This window comes from Macrotis lagotis, chromosome 2 (genome assembly GCF_037893015.1).
Source record: "Macrotis lagotis isolate mMagLag1 chromosome 2, bilby.v1.9.chrom.fasta, whole genome shotgun sequence".
Classification (NCBI taxonomy): domain Eukaryota; kingdom Metazoa; phylum Chordata; class Mammalia; order Peramelemorphia; family Peramelidae; genus Macrotis; species Macrotis lagotis.
Genome location: NC_133659.1, coordinates 244,310,640 through 244,333,547, shown reverse-complemented (window position 1 = coordinate 244,333,547; position 22,908 = coordinate 244,310,640). Strand labels below are relative to the sequence as shown.

General features: G+C 35.8%; 1 protein-coding gene across 3 annotated transcripts in view; it reads left to right on the top strand.

The window, feature by feature from the left end:
• The window catches only part of USP43 (ubiquitin specific peptidase 43), a 126,955-nt gene that overhangs the window by 71,052 nt on the left and 32,995 nt on the right, over positions 1-22,908 (top strand). For all 3 annotated transcript variants that reach the window (XM_074225603.1, XM_074225602.1, XM_074225604.1), the window contains exons 7-8: positions 2,223-2,373; positions 15,306-15,417. In XM_074225603.1, the coding sequence (XP_074081704.1) occupies positions 2,223-2,373; positions 15,306-15,417 (263 nt within the window). The remainder of the gene's footprint in view (positions 1-2,222; positions 2,374-15,305; positions 15,418-22,908) is intronic.

Below are 22,908 nucleotides of genomic sequence, written 5' to 3'. Positions count from 1 at the left end.
AGCTTTTGGACCAAGCTGTTAATTCCCTTTCTAATTCTGCCTTCTTATTTCTTTTCTTTCTTTCTTTCTTTCTTTCTTTCTTTCTTTCTTTCTTTCTTTCTTTCTTTCTTTCTTTCTTTCTTCAAGGCAATGGGGTTAAGTGACTTGCCTAAGGCCACACACCTAGGTAATTATTATGTGTCTGAGATTATATTTGAACTCAGGTCCTAACTCCAGGGTTGGTACAATATCCATTGTGCCACCTAGCTGCTCCTCTTATTTCTTTCCTTTAAAAAAAAAAACTCAGGCTTTCCATCTCATTTACAGAAGAAAAAAAATTTTAAAAATCTTTGTAACTCTTCCTTCCTTTCAGCAATTCTAGTTGAATTTGTGCCCAGCTGTATATTTCTTTGAGACATTGAATGGAAACTAATTGCATGTAGATGTTTTAGATGCATTCTTTTCATAAACATGTTTTCCTTGAGCATCCTTGCCAACATAGTAATGCATTTTTATAGGGTTCTGTTTTGCTTATTCTTCCAGTCTACTTCCTGACTTTGGATTGGATGTTATAACAATTTGGGAGGGGTGTTCTAGACTTATCCTTTTTCTGATTCTTGAGTTTTGAATGTATTTCAGGGACAGACTAGAGACACTTTAAGTTTTTATTGCTTCCAAAAGGGTGAGATGCAGAGCAAAATCTAAGTACTTGACCCCTAATCTCAACCCAGCTAGTTCTGACCTGTGTTTAGGTCCGGGCAGTAGTATTTTGCTAGACTATACCCTTGTTAGCTAGCTAGATGACTCTGCAGGTTCAATGTGACAAAATTGTAGGCTCCCATGTGGTCTGGGTTTCCTGTTTTGGTTATTCCCCTGCCAGTTGAACTAGATGCTAGAAGTAAGATTATATTCAGAAACTGGGGATCTGAGTAAGATCACTGATACTGTTGGCTTCTAAACTCCCTCCCATATATAATATAATATGAATATAATCTTACTTCTAGCATCTAGTTCAACTGGCAGGGGAATAACCAAAACAGGAAACCCAGACCACATGGGAGCCTACAATTTTGTCACATTGAACCTGCAGAGTCATCTAGCTAGCTAACAAGGGTATAGTCTAGCAAAATACTACTGCCCGGACCTAAACACAGGTCAGAACTAGCTGGGTTGAGATTAGGGGTCAAGTACTTAGATTTTGCTCTGCATCTCACCCCTTTGGAAGCAATAAAAACTTAAAGTGTCTCTAGTCTGTCCCTGAAATACATTCAAAACTCAAGAATCAGAAAAAGGATAAGTCCAGTATACTCCCCATACCCTCCCAACCTGATAATGCTGTGACTGTCCACATGTTCCTTCAGTAATCTATGATCAGGGCTATGTAGTGGGTTACAAAGTTGCTAGTTGACACCTTTTTTGCTGGTATACTGAGCACTAGAGTAAGTGCTGACTCTATATTCCATATCTACACACCTGCCAGTCTTCCTGTGCCAACATGCACTTGACAAAAGACTCACTCTGACTTTTTTCTGGATTTCTACATCAGGATTTGGTCTGATATATTTAATAGATTTGTTTGGAGGAGTTGTAGATGAGCATTCAGCTGTATTGCTTCTTCCTATTCTGCCCAAGAATTGGATTTGGGTGAGCTTGTGCTGTGCCATTATTGTGAAAGATTTTTGATGCAGTGTTTGCAGATTCAAACAGCTATGCTGTGTATATGTGTGCATGTGTGGAAACTAATTCCCATTTTATTTGACAAAAGCCTGAAATGATGTTGCAACTGATATACTCCTGTCTGTTAAACAAAACCTTCTAACTTTTTAAAGTCTGTGTCATGACAGGTAGTCATAATAGGTCCTCTACAAGTTGAATAAGAGGAAATAATATTTGCAATACAGTTAATTGGAACTTGGCCAATGTCATAAATGCTTCACTTTACTAATAAAAACAACAGCTCACATTTGTCCTCTATTTTCTGTTTTACAGTTTATTTTCTCTTAATACCTTACAAAGAGAGGTAATACATATATCACCAAGGCCCATGAAATTGTGTGTATGTGTGTGTGTGTGTGTTTGAGCGCACACATGTGCACACACTCTGTCCTTTGGATCAACCATTCCTTTTCATTGCCTACCTGCTAGTGAGGGGACTAAAATGAGGGGGACCATGAAATTAGACCCAGTAGAGCATTTCATATAAACATAAAAACAATTCTCTTATGTTGCATTCTTTCTTTTAGGTTGTCCCTCCAATATTCAGTTAAACAAATACAAAGGTCAGAGCCTTCCACAGAGTCATATCATATCTACTGAATCTTTGCCTTCTGGGAATGGGAGCAAAGTGTTAATTCTCCTTTGTAACTTGGTAGGGTCAGGACACAAAGCTAAAAGGTAGGTTAAAATTCTTTCTAATTTTTTTCATTTTTTAAATTGGCTTAGCAATTTCAGGGATTTTTAGCTTATTTAACAAGGATTAAGTTTCTACCTGAGATAAAATTCTATGTAAATAATTATGGGTATATTCACAATCTATATATTATGCTTAGAGCAATGTGAAAAATTTCCATGTAGACATATCCAGTCTAGGCCACACAACATAGAAGATACTTGTTCTTTGACAAACCTATAGATTCCTAGTCTTTTTTAAAAGGAGCTATTTTTAAAGATTATTGAAACCCTTGTTCTACATAGCAACTTTATTTGAAGGTATACAAAAAATTATTAAAAAAAACTCTTGAGGGGGTGGCTTAGGTAGAGCAATGGATTAGAGCACCAGCCCTGGAATCAGGAGTACCTGAGTTCAAATTCAGCCTTAGACACTTAATAATTACCGAGATGTATGGCCTTGGGCAAGCCACTTAACCCATTGCCTTGCAAAAACCTAAAAAAAACCCCTTGAAATGTTTTCCTTATAAACACATTTGAAATGCTCATAATATCCTAGTTGGCCTATTTTAGTTGGCTCATTATATATATTGCGTTGCCATTCAGAACCTAATCCCAAATTTAATGGAAGCTCTAAAAGCATGAAGCAGCAAAAAGTTTTGGTTCTTGAAAGATCACCAATGGAATTGAATTCCACAGCTGTTAAGTGAATTTCTCATCAAAATTACCTTGCAGTTCAGTCTGTGGACCACCAACAAAGCAATTATATTGACCCATATCAGAGGCTTTGAAAGGTGTCTATTGAGAAGCAATATCAAAGTGGAGTGATACTGTGATGTACAAAAAGGGTACTGACTTTCTAGGAAAAAATATTTTTAAATTGTTCTTTTCTTTTTACATCACCCACATTTTCCAGTGAACTGCTCTTCACCTTCCCTTATAGCAAAGAATTTTAAAAGGAAAGAAAAACAGTTCAGTGAGCCTATTCAATGTGTTTAGAAACTTTGGCATTATATTCCTATCCAAAAATTCCTCTTCACTATAGCTAAGCAAGGGGTGAGGACAGTACCTTCTTATAATTCTTTTTTGAGATTAAGCTTGATCATTGTAATTTTAATGTTCAATTATTTGGTTCTTTTTCATCATGTTTAATTATTCTGCTTATTCCATTTCTCATCATATTCATCTCAGTATTTATTCCTTTCATTGTTTTTTATAACTGATTAATATTACATGACCCCCACATATCATAACCAGCTTATATCGTACGGGCATCTACTTTGTTCCAGTTTTTTAAGAATTTAAGAATTTAATTCAGAGGATCATAATTTTCAGGAAAGGAAGTAACAGCCTCTGCTCTCATCAGTTCTCTCTAGAGCATTGTGGTTTAAACATCTGGTGCTGTGTCTAAAGAGGACATCGATAAAGATAAGTTGACAGAAGTAGGAATGTTCAGTGAACTATCATGATAGCTGTCTTCAAGTATATCAAAAGCTATATGTGAAAGGTTTAAATTTGTTATTTTTTGTCCTAGAGAGGAAAACCAAAAGCAAAAGGTGGGAGGTGGGGAAAAAAGCAACTTTGGACATGTCAGAAAGTCTTTCCTAAAAATTATAAATGTCCAAAAGTAGAATGAATTGTTTGAAAGTATGAGTATTCTCCCCTTCATGGAAGTATTCTGGCAGAGACTGATCCTAATTTTGGGGGAGATTCCTTTTATGTAGGGGTTGGTTACAAAGTGACCATACATATGGCCACTGAGGTTCTTTCCAACTCTCAAATGATTAATTCTATCATATTTTTCAGTCCATGTAAGACAAAGGAATAACTTTTCCACTTACTGTTTTCTTTGATGACACTTAATCTACTGTCTGTCAATGATCTTAGATATTTATTTCTTTATTCTTTATTTATTGCTTTTAATAAAGTTCCATGACTTTCAATTTAGTCTTGGTTTTTGATAAACATTGAGATCATTGAGGAAGTGGTAGAGTGGAGGATTATAGTTTAAGATCTCATGGAGTGAAATGAATCAGAGAAAATCAGTCCAGAAAGGATGGAGAATCTTCAAGAATGACATTATGAAGATACAAAGGGAAAGAATTTCAGTGAGAAGAAAAAAATGGATTTTGTCTGAAGAGAGATGTAGATCCACAAGGAACTTGTTAATCTACTTAGTTTTTTTAAAAGAAATGTGCAGAAAATCAAATCAAATCAAGATAATAGAAAATAACTATGAATATATCATCATCCTGTAAAATAACCTGAGGAATAATCAAGCTTAGAATGATCTGAAACTAGCAAGGGAAGAGGACAATAAAAGGCTTATCCCAGCCCACAAGGAAGGGTAGGACCATTGCTTCAGATGAATGAAACAATTTTTTTGTTTTTATTTTTTCTGCCAAGAAGAATGAATTTTATGTTAGAAATGACAAAATTAAAATGATCAATAGGAAGCTGATAATCAAGATAAATAAGAAGATATAAGAGAATCCCGAATTTCATTTGATGAAATCACTTAAACTGGATAAACTACATCCTCAGATCCTAAAAGAATTGTGTGTGATTATGATCAGTAATATTGGAAAGGTCAGGAATTATGGTGGGATATCAAGGTTATTGTCAAATGTTCCATTTTTTTTAAAGAAAAACATATAGTCTGAAAAAATGTAGATCAGTGAGTTTGACTTCAATTTCTAGGAAAATTTAAGAATGAATCCTTTAAAGGCATGACTGACTGATATCTAGAAAGGGAAGCAAAGTTAGCATGATTTCATTAGGTCATTCCAGATTAACCCACATTTCCTTTTTTATTAGGATTATTGAACTTGTATATTTAGGGAATGTGATTATCATTTACCTAGATTTTTAAACAAAGCTTTTGGTAAAGTATCTCATACTTTTCTTGTGGAAAAGATGAGGAAACATTCAAATTAGATAACAAACAATCTGATGAATTTGTAATTGATTGGATAGGTACACCTCAACAGTTGTTAGTAATTCAAAATCACTATGGCAATAGACCTTCAGTGGAGGACCCCCAAGGTATCTATTCAATATTCTTGCCAATGATGTGCTTTACCCAAAATGTTGTAGGCATAGATAAAAAGGATAGATGATGTATGTTTCATGAAACATGTACCTTTCACAAAACTAGGGGAATAAACATAGGGGCAGAAGATGATGATGATATCTGTTCTTCATTCTTGAAGAAGACTTTGACATCAGGGAGGTGATACTAGGATAAGCACATGAATTGGATTTGAGTGAGGGGTGTTTGGGCTAAGTCACCAGCCTCACTTTCTCCTCCAGAGCAATCTGGGTCCAGTGGCCAGATATTAATCAGGACCACTAGAGATGGCCCTAGGTGTGGGACAATTAGGGTTAAGTGACTTGCCCAAGCTCATACAGCTCATGATTGCCAAGTTATCTGAGGCTGGATTCGAAATTCCATCCTCCTGACTCCAAGGCCAATGCTATATCCATTACACCACCTTGTGTCCTAGGGACAGAATAGCTCACAGAGTATAAAAATAGTATTAAAAAAGATCTTGACAGTCTGACGATTCTGCATTGGGTCGAATCAAATAGAATGATATTTCAGTCATGATAAATGTTAAATTCATGGCATCAATAGAGATCAGTTATTCTTTAAAACGTCTAGGAGTTTTAGTGGACTACAAGATAAATATGAGTCAGCAATATAATATATATGGCAGCTAAAAAAAGGGAATTTGAACTGCCTTTTCATTCATAGTATTTCTCTCTACCTAGTAAAGACAGCAGATCAGTATCAAGATGTGGATATGGGAGTGTTATTTCTGTTCCAGGCCAGGATATCACATGATGTTTAGCTTCAATGCCTGAAAGATTTTCACATTTTATAGATCTAAATACCGCAAAGACTTTGATAAAGAAGCACAGTTTTTATAAGGTCATTAGAATGCCTTCAAAAAAGACAGTTGGAAAAAAAAATAAAGAGGAATTATCCTATTTAAATTATTTTTAATGTAGAAATTAAGCTGTAAGTTACTAGAGAGCTCTGAAATAATACAATTGATGCTATGAAGAGAGTAAATGAGATCAAATAATAAGCTAAATTAATAATGAACAAATTGAAGAAAAACAAAAGAATTTCAGAAAGTTTAAGTCATCAATAAACAACATATAGCACAGTATCTGGGCACCCTTTGCAAAACAACGAAAACAAGTAGAATAAAAAATTATGAATGAATTACAGAATAGACATAGAAGATGTATCTTGGAAACATTTAAATCTTCTGCAACCATTATTATGTATCTCTAGAAAATATTTTTAGAACTTCAGAACTCTCCTGCGTTATTTATTATTTTTCATTTTATTTCTGTCAAGTGAAAGGTAATTACACATTTTAAATCCACACATTTAAATTCCACATTTTTAATCAATCAAATGGGGGGGTAGATGTTAGATTTTTTTATTTTGGAAAGGATGCTCTTTTTTAAATCATAAAAATAGTCTAGGACTAGAAAAAAGGACTACAGAAATACCTAGTAGCAAAATGATTGTGTCATTTGTTTAATGGCTTCTAGTATTTATATAATAATATAATTGCTTTTTATTTTAAGTTCATTCATGCATAAAAATATTTATTTTCAATATCTTCCCTTTATTTTCACTGATTTAGAATATGATACTAAGTCATTATCTTGCAATTAGTTGTAAATTATCTTCTCTCTTTAAAATTAGTCATGCTCTCTTATCCTGTATCATTGATTTCTTGGTGGAGCAATTGAATTCCTCCTGGAGTAGGGAGTTGAGAGTTCTACTTTTGACCTTAGCATATCTTATCTGAATTATTATGCCTCAACCCCTCAGTTCTTTCCCAGGTCATCAGTATTGTACTAGTTAAACTCTCCTCTCTTCCCCATCTTTATCCTGTGGATAACTACTCAACTCTACACTTTTCTCTCCTCCTGAGGCCCTTTCTTCCTCATAGTACTATTTATATTTCCTAACCAGTCCTCAGTCTTAGATCACTTCCACAATATCCTGTCTTTGCTCTTGCACAAATACTGTTGAATGAAGGCAGAGAAAATCACAAAACCATTCTGTATGGGTCAAATACAAATTTATATTACATCATATTATACATATACATAAATACATACAATATATAATGTTACATTATATTATATAATATAATCTCAGTTGAGTTCTGACTGCTGCTCGGTAATCCTCCCCAATTAATTCACTATTCCACTCACTGAAGAGGCTCTTCCAAACCTTTTCATCCTTCCTTTAACTTTGCATAGTTCCTTTTCTTTCCACCCCCTAGCTAAGAACTTTGTCTATATTTTACTGAAAAAAAAAATGAGCCCATCACAACTGTTCTAGCAGATTGCCACCAGTACCATCCCCAACAGTTTGTTTGCCATCTCACATTAGATTGTCAGCTCTTTGAGAAGAAACTGTCTTTTACCTTTCTTCATATCCTCAGTGCTTAGCACAGGGTCTGGTACATACTAACTACTTAGTAAATGTATTTTGGCAAACTGAATTCTGGGTGACATGGTTTAAGTAGACTATTAAGAAGCTGGAGAGTGTTTAGAGGAGGGCAACCAGCATGGTAAAAAATTTTGAATTGGAGACATTAATGAAGAGAAGCCTAAGTGATTTGACAGCATAAGAACTGTCATTTAGTATTTGAAGAAAAAAGAAAAATTACTACTTCTGATTTACAAACATGAGAAGTGAGATATTCAAATGTGTAAACTTCTTAGGAGAGATATCAAGATTTAAGGTAACCCCATTGCAATCTACATTTATTGATCTTAGTGTGTAAGATATAGGTGTTTGGGTAGAAGATCACTTCCTTCTCAGTCCACAGATTAACTCAGAAAAGAAAAACTAATTAACATTTGATCTAAAAGTTTTAGCAAAAAGAACAATTTCATTTTGCTGCACTCTTATGCATTAAAGTCATGCCCCAAATATCATGTATTGTGTTAATGAAATCCCTTGATACAAGTCCAGAATTGGTACAGCATCAAAAAATTATTCTGAATTTCAAGATTAGAAATTATCAGCCACTGTACTTGTTTAGCTTTCCAATGCTTAAAACACTTGCTTCAGTCACTCTTTAATAATTTATTGTTTGCAGTTGTTTTAAATGGTTTGGGAAGAATGTGCGTGCAACAGAATTGGTGTGAAATGTTTTACAATTTATGGTCAATGACATGGACAGTAAACCCTTCAAATTTGTGTGGAACAGGTGAAGGTGATATTAATCACACTTCCTTTACCCCCCACATCTGAGATTTTTTAAAGTGAAAATATAGGGATCAGTGTTTGTAGTGATCTTTCAGATAATAGGAGTGGTCAAGTTATGAATATGATACCCTCCTCACAAACCAAGCTATGAAGAAGCTTAACATTTTCTAAATCATAAATTTTGGATTAGTCCCTAATCAGGATACTCAGGACAGCATGTTGTTGTTTTAACAAAAAAAAATCCTATGTCTTAAGCTTTTTCACTGCAGTGAATTTATATGAAATGTAGTTCCCAAGATGGCAGAGTAAAAAGTCAGGACTTCCTTGAAGCTCCCCTCAAATTTCCCTCCAAAATACATTAAAATAATATCTCAAAAGAATTTCCACAGTTGCAGAACTAACAAAAGGGTAGGAGAAATACTTTTCTAATTTAAAAGATCTTAGAGGGATAGTAGGGAAGGTCTATCTCACTGAAGTGAGCGTAGAGAGCAGTCCAGTGCAGGCTGAGCCAGCTCAGGCCACACCTGCCTAGCCATTAGCAGGCAATGGGGGACACTGAATTGGCAATTGTGGCTTCTGCAGATCTCAGCCCACAGACGGGTTGGACAGGTGACCATTGCTATCACTGGGAGCAGGTCTCTCTGTTGCATTCATAATCCCAAGGAGAAAGGAACACCAGCAGGAGTGGAGACCCTAGATATAATTTCAACATTGAAAAGGGTAATTCACAAATCGTAGCACAGGTCACGAGAACACCAACTAGGTAGAACTCAAAACTTACAGAAAATTTACCCCACCCCCAACCTCCCAGGACTAGCTCTGAAAACAACAATGTGAAAAACCTAAATCTTGAGACAGTGCCTCATCCACCCCAGAAGCACAGTTCAAATTTAACATAAAGTTAAAAGTTGAGGCAGCTAGATGGTGCAGTAGATTGAGTACTGGCCTTGAAGTCAGGAAGGCCTGTGTTCAAATCTGGTCTCAAACACTTGATATTTATTAGCTTTATGATCTTAAACAAGTCACTTAACCCCATTGCCTTGCAAAAAACAACAACAACAAAAAACAAAACCCAGCAAGAAACAACAAAAAGAGAAGCTGATCACAAAGAACTGCTTTAATAACAGGGAAGATCAAAATGCAAAATTAGAAGGCCACAATTCAAAACAACTACATAGTCTTAAAGAAAAATGTTAGTCTCAGGCCTCAAAAGAATTCCTAGAAGAGCTCTAAAAAGAATTTTTAAAATTAAAATTTTTTTTTTAAAAAGAGAACTTGAAGAAAAGTTAGGAAAAGAAATGAGAGTGATGCAAGAAAATCATGGGAAGAGTCAGTACTTTCGAAAAGGAAGAACCAAAAGTACTTAAGAAAATAATACCTTAAAAATACAATAGATCAAAAGTAAGAGTGGCACAAAAATCCACTGATGAGAAAAATTTCTTAAAAAGCAGAATTGGCCAAATGGGAAATGAAGTCCATAAATTTTGTCATATCACTCTATCCTTACCTGTCCAGAGCATCCTATCCACTTTATGGGTAGCTTCAAACTTATACCTTTCCTACTTGGACATCATCATTACTGATATTCCACAAACACTACTTTTCCAACCCTTCCTTCCACTGCCAAAATCAATTTTCTAGAACTTAACTTAGGTGATTACCTATCTAAATTCTTCCTTCTCAGAAGCATAATAAAAAGAGAATCATTATGGAACTGTTTCTAATGTGTATACAGTGACATTTATTATTTTGACTACTGAGGTATACCAAAAAAGAGATAATTTTAGGGAGCACAGTGGTTAGAACACCAGCTCTGGAGACCGAAGGGCCTTAGTTCAAATCTGGCCTCAGACACTTAATAATTACCTAGCTGTATGACCTTGGGCAAGTCATTTAACCACATTGCCTTATTAAAAAAACAAAAAAAGAGATAATTTTAGCAAATTAAATCACATACTAAGTAATATTACATGTGTGACCTTGGGAAGTCCTGTTCCTGAATTTTAAGAACTTCCTGTTCCTGAATTCCATTTGTCTCTTGGAAAATAAGAAATTGAAGTGGATAGCTAATAGAAAGATTTATCTTCCTGACTTCAAATCTGGGCTCAGACACTTAGTAACTGTGTTACTCTGGGCAAATCTCTTAATCATATTTGCCTTAGTTTCCTCATCTGTAAAATGAGCTAAAGAAGGAAATGATAGACTGTTTTGCTATCTTTGCCAAGAAAATTCCAAATGGTATCATAAATAGTCAGACACAACTAATTGAGTAAAAAAAACCAACAAAAGATACATGGTATGAATTTATGTATGGAAAATTTATGTAAAACTTTATGAATGTGAATTTTCATTATTTTGGTTCAGTAAAATTTAAGCCCAAGGCATTTCCACTCCCTTGCCCCATTTCTTTCTTATGCGTGGCCCAGTATAAAATTGCCAAGAAACAGACCTAGAAAAAATCTTGTAATTTTACTTTAACAAATTCCATTTTCCATCAGTGACAATGAAGGCTGCCATATTAGTATAGGACATTACCAGGTCCTGGTGTGGGCTTTATGAAATGAAAATAAAATAAGAAAAGAGAGAAGAATAATTAGACTAGATCAGGGAAAAAAAATCTGTATAATACACAATTTTCAAGTAGGCAAATCAGTTTTCAAATATCTCACAATCAGCAAGTATCTGTTCCTGGTCTTGGGAATAAAGAGACAAAAAAAAAAAAGAAATAATTCCTTCATAGAAGGAGCTTACAGACTGTTAGGAGAGATAGTATGTATAAGATACTCAAATCAATACAAACTAAATCAGAGGTAATTTAGATATGAGGCACAAGTAGCTTCAAGGATCAATCGAAGCTTCTTGTGAAAAAGCACTCAAGCTGAACTTTGAAGCAAACTAGGACTTTTAAAAGGCAACAGTTGAGCATGTATTCCAGGCGTGGGGTACAGCTTACATAAAATGAAAAACAGGGTTACATGTGAGAAATAGCAAGAAAACTACTTGAATCAAGTGCATGGAATAATGTATGTTAAAACTAGAAAGGAAGTTTGGCCCTTTAAAATAAGAAAGGAAGGGGGCTTGCATTTAATTTTAGAGGTGATAGGTTGCCAGTGGAGTATATTAAGGAGGGGAATGTTAGACCTTTGTTTTAGGAATGTCACTTTGGCAAATGTGTACAGGATGGATTGGCATGAGAAGAGGCTGGGGGGTGGGGAGGAGAACAAATAGGTTATCATTGCAGTAGTCCAGGCCTGAAATGAGATGGTCTAAAGGAAGCAAAGGTCAAGAATCTCAAAGGATATAATGAAAAAAAAAATGGCAAGGAGGGACCTGGTAGTACAAAATCTGAAACTACACTCAAAGCAATAATCATCCAGAGTTTAAGGCATTGTATAAAACATAAAAAAGATGATAAGTGGAACAGCAATCTTCTCATGATGTCACAGTTGCAAGTTATGAAATTTCAAGTCATGCAAAGAATAATAGTTGTAAATGATGGGTAAAAATAGATGTTAGTATGTTAACAGTGAAGAATGTCATAGATAGCGACATGAAGGGATCGAGTGATGGTGACATGAAGAGATCGAGTCTAAAGAGCTCTCTGATAAGAACTCATAAACTAAGGACTCTAACTAAATTTTCGAGAGACAGAACCCACAAAGGGACCCAGTGAGGCAGTTCTCCTACTCAAGGTAACCTGGAAAACATCAGAAAAGCTCTGCTCCCCGGGGTCGGAGGGGTGGCCCGCCACAGGGGTGGCCCACCAGAGCCAAAGAACTTCAGCCTCCCAGAGGCAGCCCCAGGGCGCTGGGAGCCAAGGCTCACAGCAGCAGGGGAGTCTCCTGAGCTGCACCCCGAGGAGCACTGGCACAAAGTGGGGGAACAGCAGGGGACCTCTGCCAGAGCCTAAGCAAGAGCCCCCAGGGCATGAGCCCATTGAGCTGAGGGATGGGAGTGAAGAGAGAGAGAGACTACCTAGCTCTGTCCTCTGCCTCTGGAACAGGACTCTGGGGCTCTGACCACATTCAGATCCTGATCCCGGTCTAGGCCCCCCCCATAGAAAAACAGGGCCCCCCCACCTCGGCCCCGTGGCAGAGGGGGGCGCTTATGGTCATTCACAGACCAGGAGGGAGGACAGAACCTCACACACTGAGACCCTTGTGGGAGTGTCTCAAAAGCTCAGGAAGCACCCTAAAAAAACAGGCTTAGGCTGGGAAAATGAACAAGCAAAGAAATAAGAGGAAGACCATTGAGAAATATTTTGCAAATGAGCCCAAGAAGGATCAAAATACTGAGTCTGAAGATGAGGAAGCACAAGCTCCTGCATCTAAAGACTCCAAGAAAAACAGAAATTGGGCTCAGGCTATGATAGAGCTCAAAAAAAGACTTTGAAAATCAAATGAGGGAGTTGGAAAAAAAACTGGGAAAAGAAAGGAGAGAGATGCAGGAAAAACATGAAAATGAAGTCAGCAGCTTAGTCAAGGAAATCCAAAAAAATGCTGAAGAAAATAGCATGCTAAAAAACAGCTTAGGTCAAATGGATAAAACGGTTCAAAAAAGTTATTGAGGAGAAGAATGCTTTAAAAAACAAAATTGGCCAGATGGAAAAAGAGATAAGAAAACTCTCTGAGGAGAACAAATCCTTCAGAGAAAGAACAGAATTCAGGGAGATTGATGAATTTGCCAGAAATCAGGAATCAATACTTCAAAACCAAAAAAATGAAAAATTAGAAGAAAATGTGAAATATCTCATTGAAAAAACAACTGATATGGAAAACAGACTTAGGAAAGATAATTTGAAAATTATTGGAATACCTGAAAGTCATGATCAGGAAAAGAGCCTTGACATCATTTTCAAAGAATTACTACAGGAAAATTGCCCTGATATTCTAGAAGCAGAGGCCAAAATAGAAATGGAGAGAATCCACCGATCCCCCCGAGAAAGAGATCCCAAAAAACCAACCCCTAGGAATATTATAGCCAAGTTCCAGAACTCCCAATTCAAAGAGAAAATATTGCAAGCAGCCAGAAGGACACAGTTCAAATATCATGGAGCTGCAGTCAGAATCACACAGGACTTAGCAGCAACTACATTGGAAGCTTGTAGGCTTGGAATACAATATACTGGAAGGCAAAAGAGCTTAGAATGCAGCCAAGAATGAACTACCCAGCAAGGCTGAATGTCCTCTTCCAGGGAAAAAGATGGACTTTCAATGAACCAGGGGAATTTCAAAGGTTCCTTTTGGAATGGCCAGAGCTGAACAGAAGGTTTGATCTTCAGATACAGAACTCAGGATAGAGCAACCAGAGCATTTTTGTAATTAAGGAACAGAGAGGAAAGAGATTAAAGATTCAAGAATTGGGAGAACTGGATAGAACAAGTTCTCTGAGTAGACAGAAGCCAGGAGATACAAATGGAGACTTTGTTTTTGAAAAAGAAGATGAGGGAAAGAAACAATTTTTTTCCTCCCAAAGAGCAAGTGAAGATACAAGGAAATCTTGAAGTCTGGGGGAAGGGATAAATTGAAGGATCTCCTATCTGATGGTTTCCATCTTTTTAGTAAGAGAAATCAACTAAAGCAAATGTTGCAGGGATTGAATGAAGAGTCTTGAAGAAAGTGGAAAAAGTTTTGAAACATCTCTTGTTAGGAATAAAACAGCGAATCTACCAAGAGTAAATAAAAGAACCACTGCTTAGCGTTAAAAGACTGTCTGGGGTTGGATAACATGTAAATTATAGTCAAGATAACTGTTTATAGATGCTCTAGTCCAAATGGGAGAGAAGAAGCAGATAGTTGAGTTTATTCAGGACTGGTCCCTGGTCAGATGGATGTATAGGAAAAACAGTGCAAATAGGGAATTTAGGTTATTGTCCACTGAATCACTGGATATGGCTGGTCATTGGATTCAGGCTAATTATGATCACTGGCACATTATCTCTCCTACTTGGTTCTAAGTTCACTAAGTGCAGAGATCTTAGCCTTTGGACCTCTTCTTCCCCTTGTCCTCAGCATAAGGTCTTACATTTAGCAGGAACTCAATAAATACTTGTTAATGAAATAAAGAACAGGACTCGTTCATTTAAAAAAAAAAGAATGTCATAAAAAAATCTGTGTTAAGCATATCCCCAGGGATATAGTACATACCTGTATGTATATAGTAAATATAGTTATATACATATGAAAGAGAGAGAGACTGACTGAGAGCAAGGGATAACTGATGACCAATCACTATGCTTCATTGGTATGCCTGTAATAACAAGATGTTTAGAGGATGGTCATCAGTATATTCATTGGTTGGACCTCCTTTTAGGATTTATGGAAGAAGAGTCATATGATTGACACAAGAGAACCTTCATAGAAGTTAGAAGCTGAAGCATTTGAGATAGTTATAGAGTCATTGAAGCACTGAAGCATATAATCTTTTAAAGATTCAGTTACGAGTATTCCTCTTCTCCTTTAAGTATTGTTCCATAGTTCAAAGACCCTTTACTAAATCGTGGAAAACATCTGCCCTGTATCTGTGCAATCAATTAAAATGTATCACATGAAAAACACTGTACTAAAGACAACATTTTATTGCCAAAAATTTGAGAGAGACAAATACTGCTCAGTTAATAGAACTCTCCTACACTTGATTGGTTTTTCTATTATTGAAAGAGATTCTTCTCTGTGTTTTATTGTAGATTTGGTCCACCTTTATTAATGAGAGAAGACAGAGACATATCCTGGGATCAGTTCCAACAACAAATCTTCAATAAAATGCGGTATCTAATTAAACAAGAGGTACCAATGCAGGTTGGTATGCAAATTCTGAATACACAGACTACATGGCAATAATTATGAGATAATTTACTAGTTGATATGCTCATATTTTCTTTTTAAAATATCTGATGTTTATGAAATAGGGAGAGATTTTATGATTTCACAAATGCTGTCGCATTTTCCCTTCATTAGGGACTGGATTTCAAACTTTCCAAATTGTCATTGAAGCCTTAAACATATATCTGTAAAGGAAAGATTTTGAAAGTCATAATGCATCATCACAGATCCATATTTATATCTTTCATGGAATTAATATTCTAAGAATAAATTTTTAATTAAAATGAAAAGGATCAAAATGATCCTTGTTTATTTTTCAGTAAAAAATTAAGATTCATGATTATATTCAAATTTAAGGGACCATACATTGCTTTTTTTAAAAAATTTTGCCTATTTTAGAAAATGAACTCAGAACATATGAGAAAACAATCTGAATTTGCTGGTGGTATTATCTGGTAAATATCTGTAAAATCAAAATTATACAACTTAGCATCTTTGAACCATGCTCAGATGTGTGCAAAATTCTTCCTCTAAAGTTGTCAAGGGCATTAAAATTTTGGTCTGTCCTATGGATGGGCTCCAGTATCAGGAGATTTTTTTAAAAAAACAAACCCTACTATTTCTATATATGATGCTCAATGCATATCTTTGTTAACTCACAGGCATTTTTAATATTTGCTGATATATTTTGTTGGACATAAAGTCATTTTGCAATAGATGCTCAAAGTACATCCCCTTACAAAGTATATTCCTGGAAAAATGTTAGAAAGGAAAGAATGATTGTTTTTGTTTTTGTTTTTCCCAAGGTAGGGGAGTTGTGTTTTGTCCAAGGTTGCACAGTTAGGCTGGATTTGAACTCAGGTACTCCTGACTCCAGGGCCAGTGCTTTATTCACTGTGCTACCTAGCTTTCCCAGAAAGATTGTTAACAGAGTGGAATAGTATGCTCTTTAATTCTGATAGCATGGTATTACCGTTGTATATTGTATTTGATTAGAGCAGGGGTTCCTCAAACTGGGCTCTGGATCTGGTTATTTCTTTTTCTGTTATTTTGTTAGCTGTTTTTCAATATAATTGAAGTTCTTTGTAAGCCTATAGATTTTATTATTCAGTTATAAATATTCTGAGATGGAATCTATCCATAAGTTTCACAAAATGACCAAATGGTCCATGCCATAAAAAGGTTAAGAATTCCATTGATTAAAGTTATATTTTCATATAATTTTGCTTTTATTTATGCAACATTGTTATTATATATTGTTCTTTTGTCTCTGGTAGCTTTACCCTGCATCTTTTCATGTAAGCTTTTACATTTTTCACTGAATTCTTCATATCAGTCATTCCATACAATATATTACCTTTCCATGATATTAATGTGCCACAGTTGGGGGAAGGGGCATTCCTTAATATGGAGGTAGGTATTATATCTTTATATTTTCATAAATAATGAGGCTATTTATTTGTATCTATTTAGTTCAGTAAGTCCTGTTGTACCTATCTATAGATCTTTCCTTGCTTTCAGTAACCTTTAGAATTCATAAATTTAGAATTTGGAAAGGATCTTAGAAATCCATGCAATCCAACCCACATAATTTTACAAATGAGAAGACTCAGGCTATAGCAGCCAAACAGGTTGCATATATCTGAATTAATACCAGATTCTAGGACTCCCAACTAGAGTGAGACACTTTAACTTTCCTGGTTCCCTCAACTAGTATATGTCAGAAAAGAGACTTGAACCCAGAACTTCTGCTATGAGGGCAACTCAATCTCCATCATACCACACTGTCTTTCTCTTATTGCTTTTGTGTCAAGCTTATTATTTCTTTTTGTTGTATTTTAGGGGTGGGGGGGTTGTAAGGCAATGGGGTTAAGTGACTTCCCCAGCATCACTCAGCTAATAAGTATCAAGTGTCTGAGACCAGATTTGAGCTCGGTCCTCCTGACTTCAGAGCCAGTGCTTTATCCACTATGCCACCTGGCCACCCCAGAATAGAGAATATTTTTAATGAAATTTTTAGAGATGTGATAAGGGTTAGTGCTAGAGATGGTGATAGGGGAAGGAATTAGGGCTGTAAAGATATGTAAGGCTATGTTAGGATATATAAAAAATAATAAATTAGGATTAGGTATATTATTATTATCATCATCATGATCATCATCATTAGGTTTAGACTAGAGTTATAAAGACTCAATTATATTATTTTAAAACCAAAGTTTTAATATTATTGAAATTAGACTTTTAACCTGAATTGGCTTCTCACTAAATGAAAAAAATGCCAATATGGAAAACTATATGATGGACTTTTCTGTTGGGTATACACTTTAAATTAATATTAAGGTTGTGATGCTTATACCAGTTTCATACTATGACACATGAAATTTATCAAAATATGTAAGATAATTCCATAGATAGAAGCTTGCCTTTAATATATATTCTATATCATTCAAAGAAGTCAGGAAATTCCAATTCTGTGTAGTTTCCAATCTGAAACCATTGATAAAGTCAGTATTCCCACCTATGCCAGCATCTACTGAAGAGCTATGTCCTTCTGAGAATGTCTCATGTTAAAAAGACAGTTTCTGTCTCCCTCCATGACTTTGGGAGCATCACAGACAATCACAGAAATTCATTATCAGTAGCCATTGATTAATATCTGTTAGAATGAAGAAATTAATTTAGAGAATTAACTTCTCAGTGAAGATATATTTGAACCTGTATACCATAGTGAAAAAGGTGTTACCAAACCAGGATAGGTTTTTCAAAAAATAGAAAGATAGTGATGTTGGCAACAAAATTACCAATAAGAAATGCTAAAAGGGGGGAAAACCAGTAACAATATTTTAAATTGTAGAGCACTACCCAACAATTCTTCATCAATCCACATCTGTCTGATTTTTACAAAGAGTTTGAAAATTTTAAGAACTGTAGAAATTGTCCAGCATTTCAAAATATTTTATTAGATTTTATCAAGAGAATACAGAAAGACTAAATGCAATGATTTTTGAACAAATTTTAAACCAAAAATTATTAAATCCTGTGGAAGAAGTAGACTGATTGCAGTCTTGCATAGGACTATTCACCTCATACTTTTGGAGTATAACCAGCATGTCAAATATAAAGAGCAATTTTTTTGGAATATTTTTTAAAATATTTGTATCTGGGGTGGCCAGGTAGCGAAGTGGATAAAGCACTGGCCCTGAAGTCAGGAGTACCTGAGTTCAAATCCGGTCTCAGACACTTAATAATTACCTAGCCGTGTGGCCTTGGGCAAGCCACTTAACCCCATTTGCCTTGAAAAAGTCTAAAACAAACAAACAAACAAATAAATAAATAAAATAAAGTATTTGTGCCTAGTACTATTTTGTTTACATTTTCACGTGATCTATACTAAATCATTCTTGGATCCATTCACTCCTTTTTAAAAATGAGACTGCTTGAAATTGTGATATTGTAGACTCTGGACCAGTTGCATTAGATATTGGATTTGGAAGAAGGTCAACCCAAAGAGACATATTTTAGCAATCATTTTTAATATTATACAGAAATATGATTATATCCTGAAGGAGCAGCAGCTGTCTAATGCTGTTTTAATTCACAAGAAAGGCAATAAGGACTTGCCTTACAATTGGAGGCCCAGCTTTGGGTTAATTCCATGATTAAGATTTATGTCTTTGTCCTATCAAAAAGATTTGGTAAATGGAACCCCAGGAGTGGATATATCAGCATGAGCCAAAAGGGGCTTCATGCCTGTTGAAGGCTGCAGTAAACATAATTTTTTTTTTTTTTTGCTGCAGTCTGTTTTAGAAGATGTCAAATATAAAAATGAAACATGTGGGATTGTCTGCCTAGACGTGAGCAAAGCATTTGGACCAGTGCCACACAATATAATCTGGTTGGCACTGGGATGGGCTGACTTGCATGATGAGGACTTTACCATTGTTGAAAAATTCTACCAGGATAGTAAGACCAAGGAGTAAAGCAGGGTTGTCCTGTCAGTCTCTTAATTTTTAATTTAACCTTGTAACATGGGGCAACTCGATGGCGCAATGGATAGAACACTGACTCCGGAGTCAGGAGTTCAAATCTGGGCTGAGACACTGTGTGACCTTGGACAAGTCTCAACTGCATTGCCTTGCAAAAAAAGAAAATTAACCTTGGAACTATTCATTTATACCCAAATGATGACAACCCTAAGCTATAAATTTATAATAGGGAAAGTCATGTTCTTCAAGAACACAAATGACTTAGCCATAGTGGTTGATGCCTTGAAATTTCTTTTTTTGTTTTTATTTTTTTTTTCAAGGCAATGGGGTTAAGTGGCTTGCCCAAGGCCACACGGCTAGGTAATTATTAAGCGTCTGAGGTCAGATTTGAACCCATGTACTCCTGACTCCAAGGCTGATGCTCTGTCCACTACGCCACCTAGCTGCCTTGCCTTGAAATTTCTTAACAAAATACTGGACAATGTGCAAAGGGTTGCTAAATGGTCAGGAGTATATTTTAATGGGGGGCAAAATGTGTACCTTTAATTGATAGTCAAAAAAGTGTGGTTCCCCCATTCAATTTCTTATTTAAAATTGGAGAATTTCCATGATATTGGGTGAAATTCATCTCTATGAGGTTCCCCTTAGTAACCTTTTTTAATAATCAACAGCATGACCACAGATTTGGATATCATGAATAGGTTATCATAGATCAAAATTAGCACCGTGGCAGAAATTAGATGCAGTAAATACTTTTTTCCTACATCCTCTTTCTTTCAACCTGAATTATTATTATTGTCCTCCCCCAGATGCCAAGAGATGGCTGTATTTTCCTCCAAGAGCCAATAATGAAATCCTTTATAAAATGAGGAGAATGAATTTATTGTTCCTAAATATGGTGGCAAACATTAGAAAGTTTATGGGTTGAGGCTTCTGACCTCAGTTCTCTCCCCCAAATATCATCTGAATCATCTTAATATCAACCAATCATGTCCTGTCCCTATAGCTTAATGATAGCCTAATGAATCTAGAAGAAATAGAGAGGAGTTTAAAACATTTTTATATTCAAGGCTAATTTGCAGACAGATAATATATCTGCTCATGGTAAATGTATTCTGTTACTTCCATGTCCTTGGTCGGACAGCTAGGTGGCACAGTGAATAAAGCACTGGCCCTGGAGTCAGGAGTACCTGAGTTCAAATCTGGCCTCAGACACTTAATAATTACCTAGCTGTGTGGCTTTGGATAAACCACTCAACCCCATTTGCCTTGCAAAAACCTTAAAAAAGAAAAAAGAGCATTCCTTTACCTAGTTTGCAAATAGAATTTTAATCTACAAAACTAGATTGGACTGGATCTCATTGAATCTCAGAGACTTGACTTGTTATTTGTGTGTGGCATCAGATGAAAACACTCTTTTGTAATACTCATTTAAGTGGATCAATTATCTAACATCATGATGCCATTTCAAATAGACTGAAGGCTATTAGAATATTAGGAAACACTGAAGTGCAGTTAAATTTGACTGATCTAGAAACTGAAGAGACACTGTAACCAGATTTTGTAACTTTGGATCATAAGAACTATTCTGCACCCTTTGAAAATATATGCCATGCTTTCTAATTGGCCAGAGTGGGGAAAATAGAAAAATATCAAATAGCTTGTCTGCAGGTGGCTTAGGAAGGCTAGAGAGTGTATAATAACATAGTGATAGTTTGGGCTTTTGAGGTAGCAATCTAACTAATAATAGAAGATTATTCAAATGAAAAATTAGTCCTAGGGATGGAGAATTAATGAGAAGACCTATGATGCCATTCTGTACTATCATTCTTCTCATTAGATGTGTGTGTGTGTATGTGTACGTGTTTGTGTAATATATATATTACTGGGTGAAATAATACATAGAATAAATATTAAAGATGAGTATGTTTTCTTTCATCTTAGGAGGGTAAAATTGATCTTATGATTTAAATAAAGAAGCAATTTTTACTCTAGATAATGCTACTATAAAATATTTTGCTCATTTTAAAAAATATATAATTATTATTTATATGTACATTAAATTTGTTGTTACAATTTACTTTTTCCATCACATATATATGATAGCAGATATTAGTTCATAGGGCAAGGCTTTATATATATTATATATTACTAAGTATCTGAAATTTTTAGTACCTAATTCAGTAGTACCTACAGGTTTGTACACTTTAACTCTGTCTTAAATATATTTCTCTTAAGGCCTTGAATCAGTTGTAAGTTAATGTTATTGTTTTTATTATAGTCAGATGCAACCCTTAATTCAACTACCCTTAATCCTATAGGGATAAGACATTTGTCATTTCATGATATAATTTTTTTTTTGTTCCAACACCATCAACTCTGTTGTGAATGGATCACATTCTTTATGATAAGTCCATCACAAAAGTTACTTCCATATTTTCCCAATGTTGCCATTGCTGATTGCAACTCCCTCCTTTCTTATTTCTCCACTAGCATGTACTATATTTTCTCTCTCCTTTCACTCTGACTTTGCTGTAGGGTAGCTGAGTGGCGCAGCAGACAGATCCCTGGTCCTGGGGCCAAGAAGCCCTGAGCCCCCATACCAGCCCTTAGGCCCAGAATCCACCTGGCCCTATGGTCCTGGGCAGGCCATCCAATCCCAGCCCCTTGCAAGAAGTAAACAAGAAAATGTGTTATATCTGACCACTCTCGCCCCAGGGTCCATCCTCTCCTCCTTTATTCACATCCCCACCCCTTCCCCCTGCTCCCCCCTCCTTCTTACTCCAGATGTCTATACCTCATTGAGTATATCTGCTGTTTCCTCTCCTAGCCATTTCTGATGAGAGCAAAGGTTCCCTCATTCCCCCTTGCCTCCCCCCTTCCATATCACTGCAATAGCTCATTGTAATAAAAAAAAAATCTTATTATATGAAATATCTTGGCCTATTCCCCCTCTCCTTTTTCTTTCTCCCATTAAATTTCCCTTTTTTTCCTATTGACTCCATTTTTACACCATATTTTATCTCCAAATTCAGCTTTCTCCTGTGCTTCAACTATAAAAGCTCCCTCTACCTGCTCTGTTAACTTGACAAGGTTCATATGAGTATTATCAGTGTCATTTTTCTGTGCAGGAATACATGCAGTTCATCATCATTAAGTCCCTCATATTTTCCCCCTCTCCTCCAAACTCCATGCTTCACCTGAGTCCTGTATCTGAAGATCAAACCTTCTGTTCAGCTCTGGCCATTCCAACAGGAACATTTGAAATTCCCCTGGTTCATTGAAAGTCCATCTTTTTCCCTGGAAGAGGACATTCAGCCTTGCTGGGTAGTTCATTCTTGGCTGCATTCTAAGCTCTTTTGCCTTCCGGTATATTGTATTCCAAGCCCTGCGAGCTTCCAATGTAGTTGCTGCTAAGTCCTGTGTGATCCTGACTGCAGCTCCACGATATTTGAACTGTGTCCTTCTGGCTGCTTGTAAT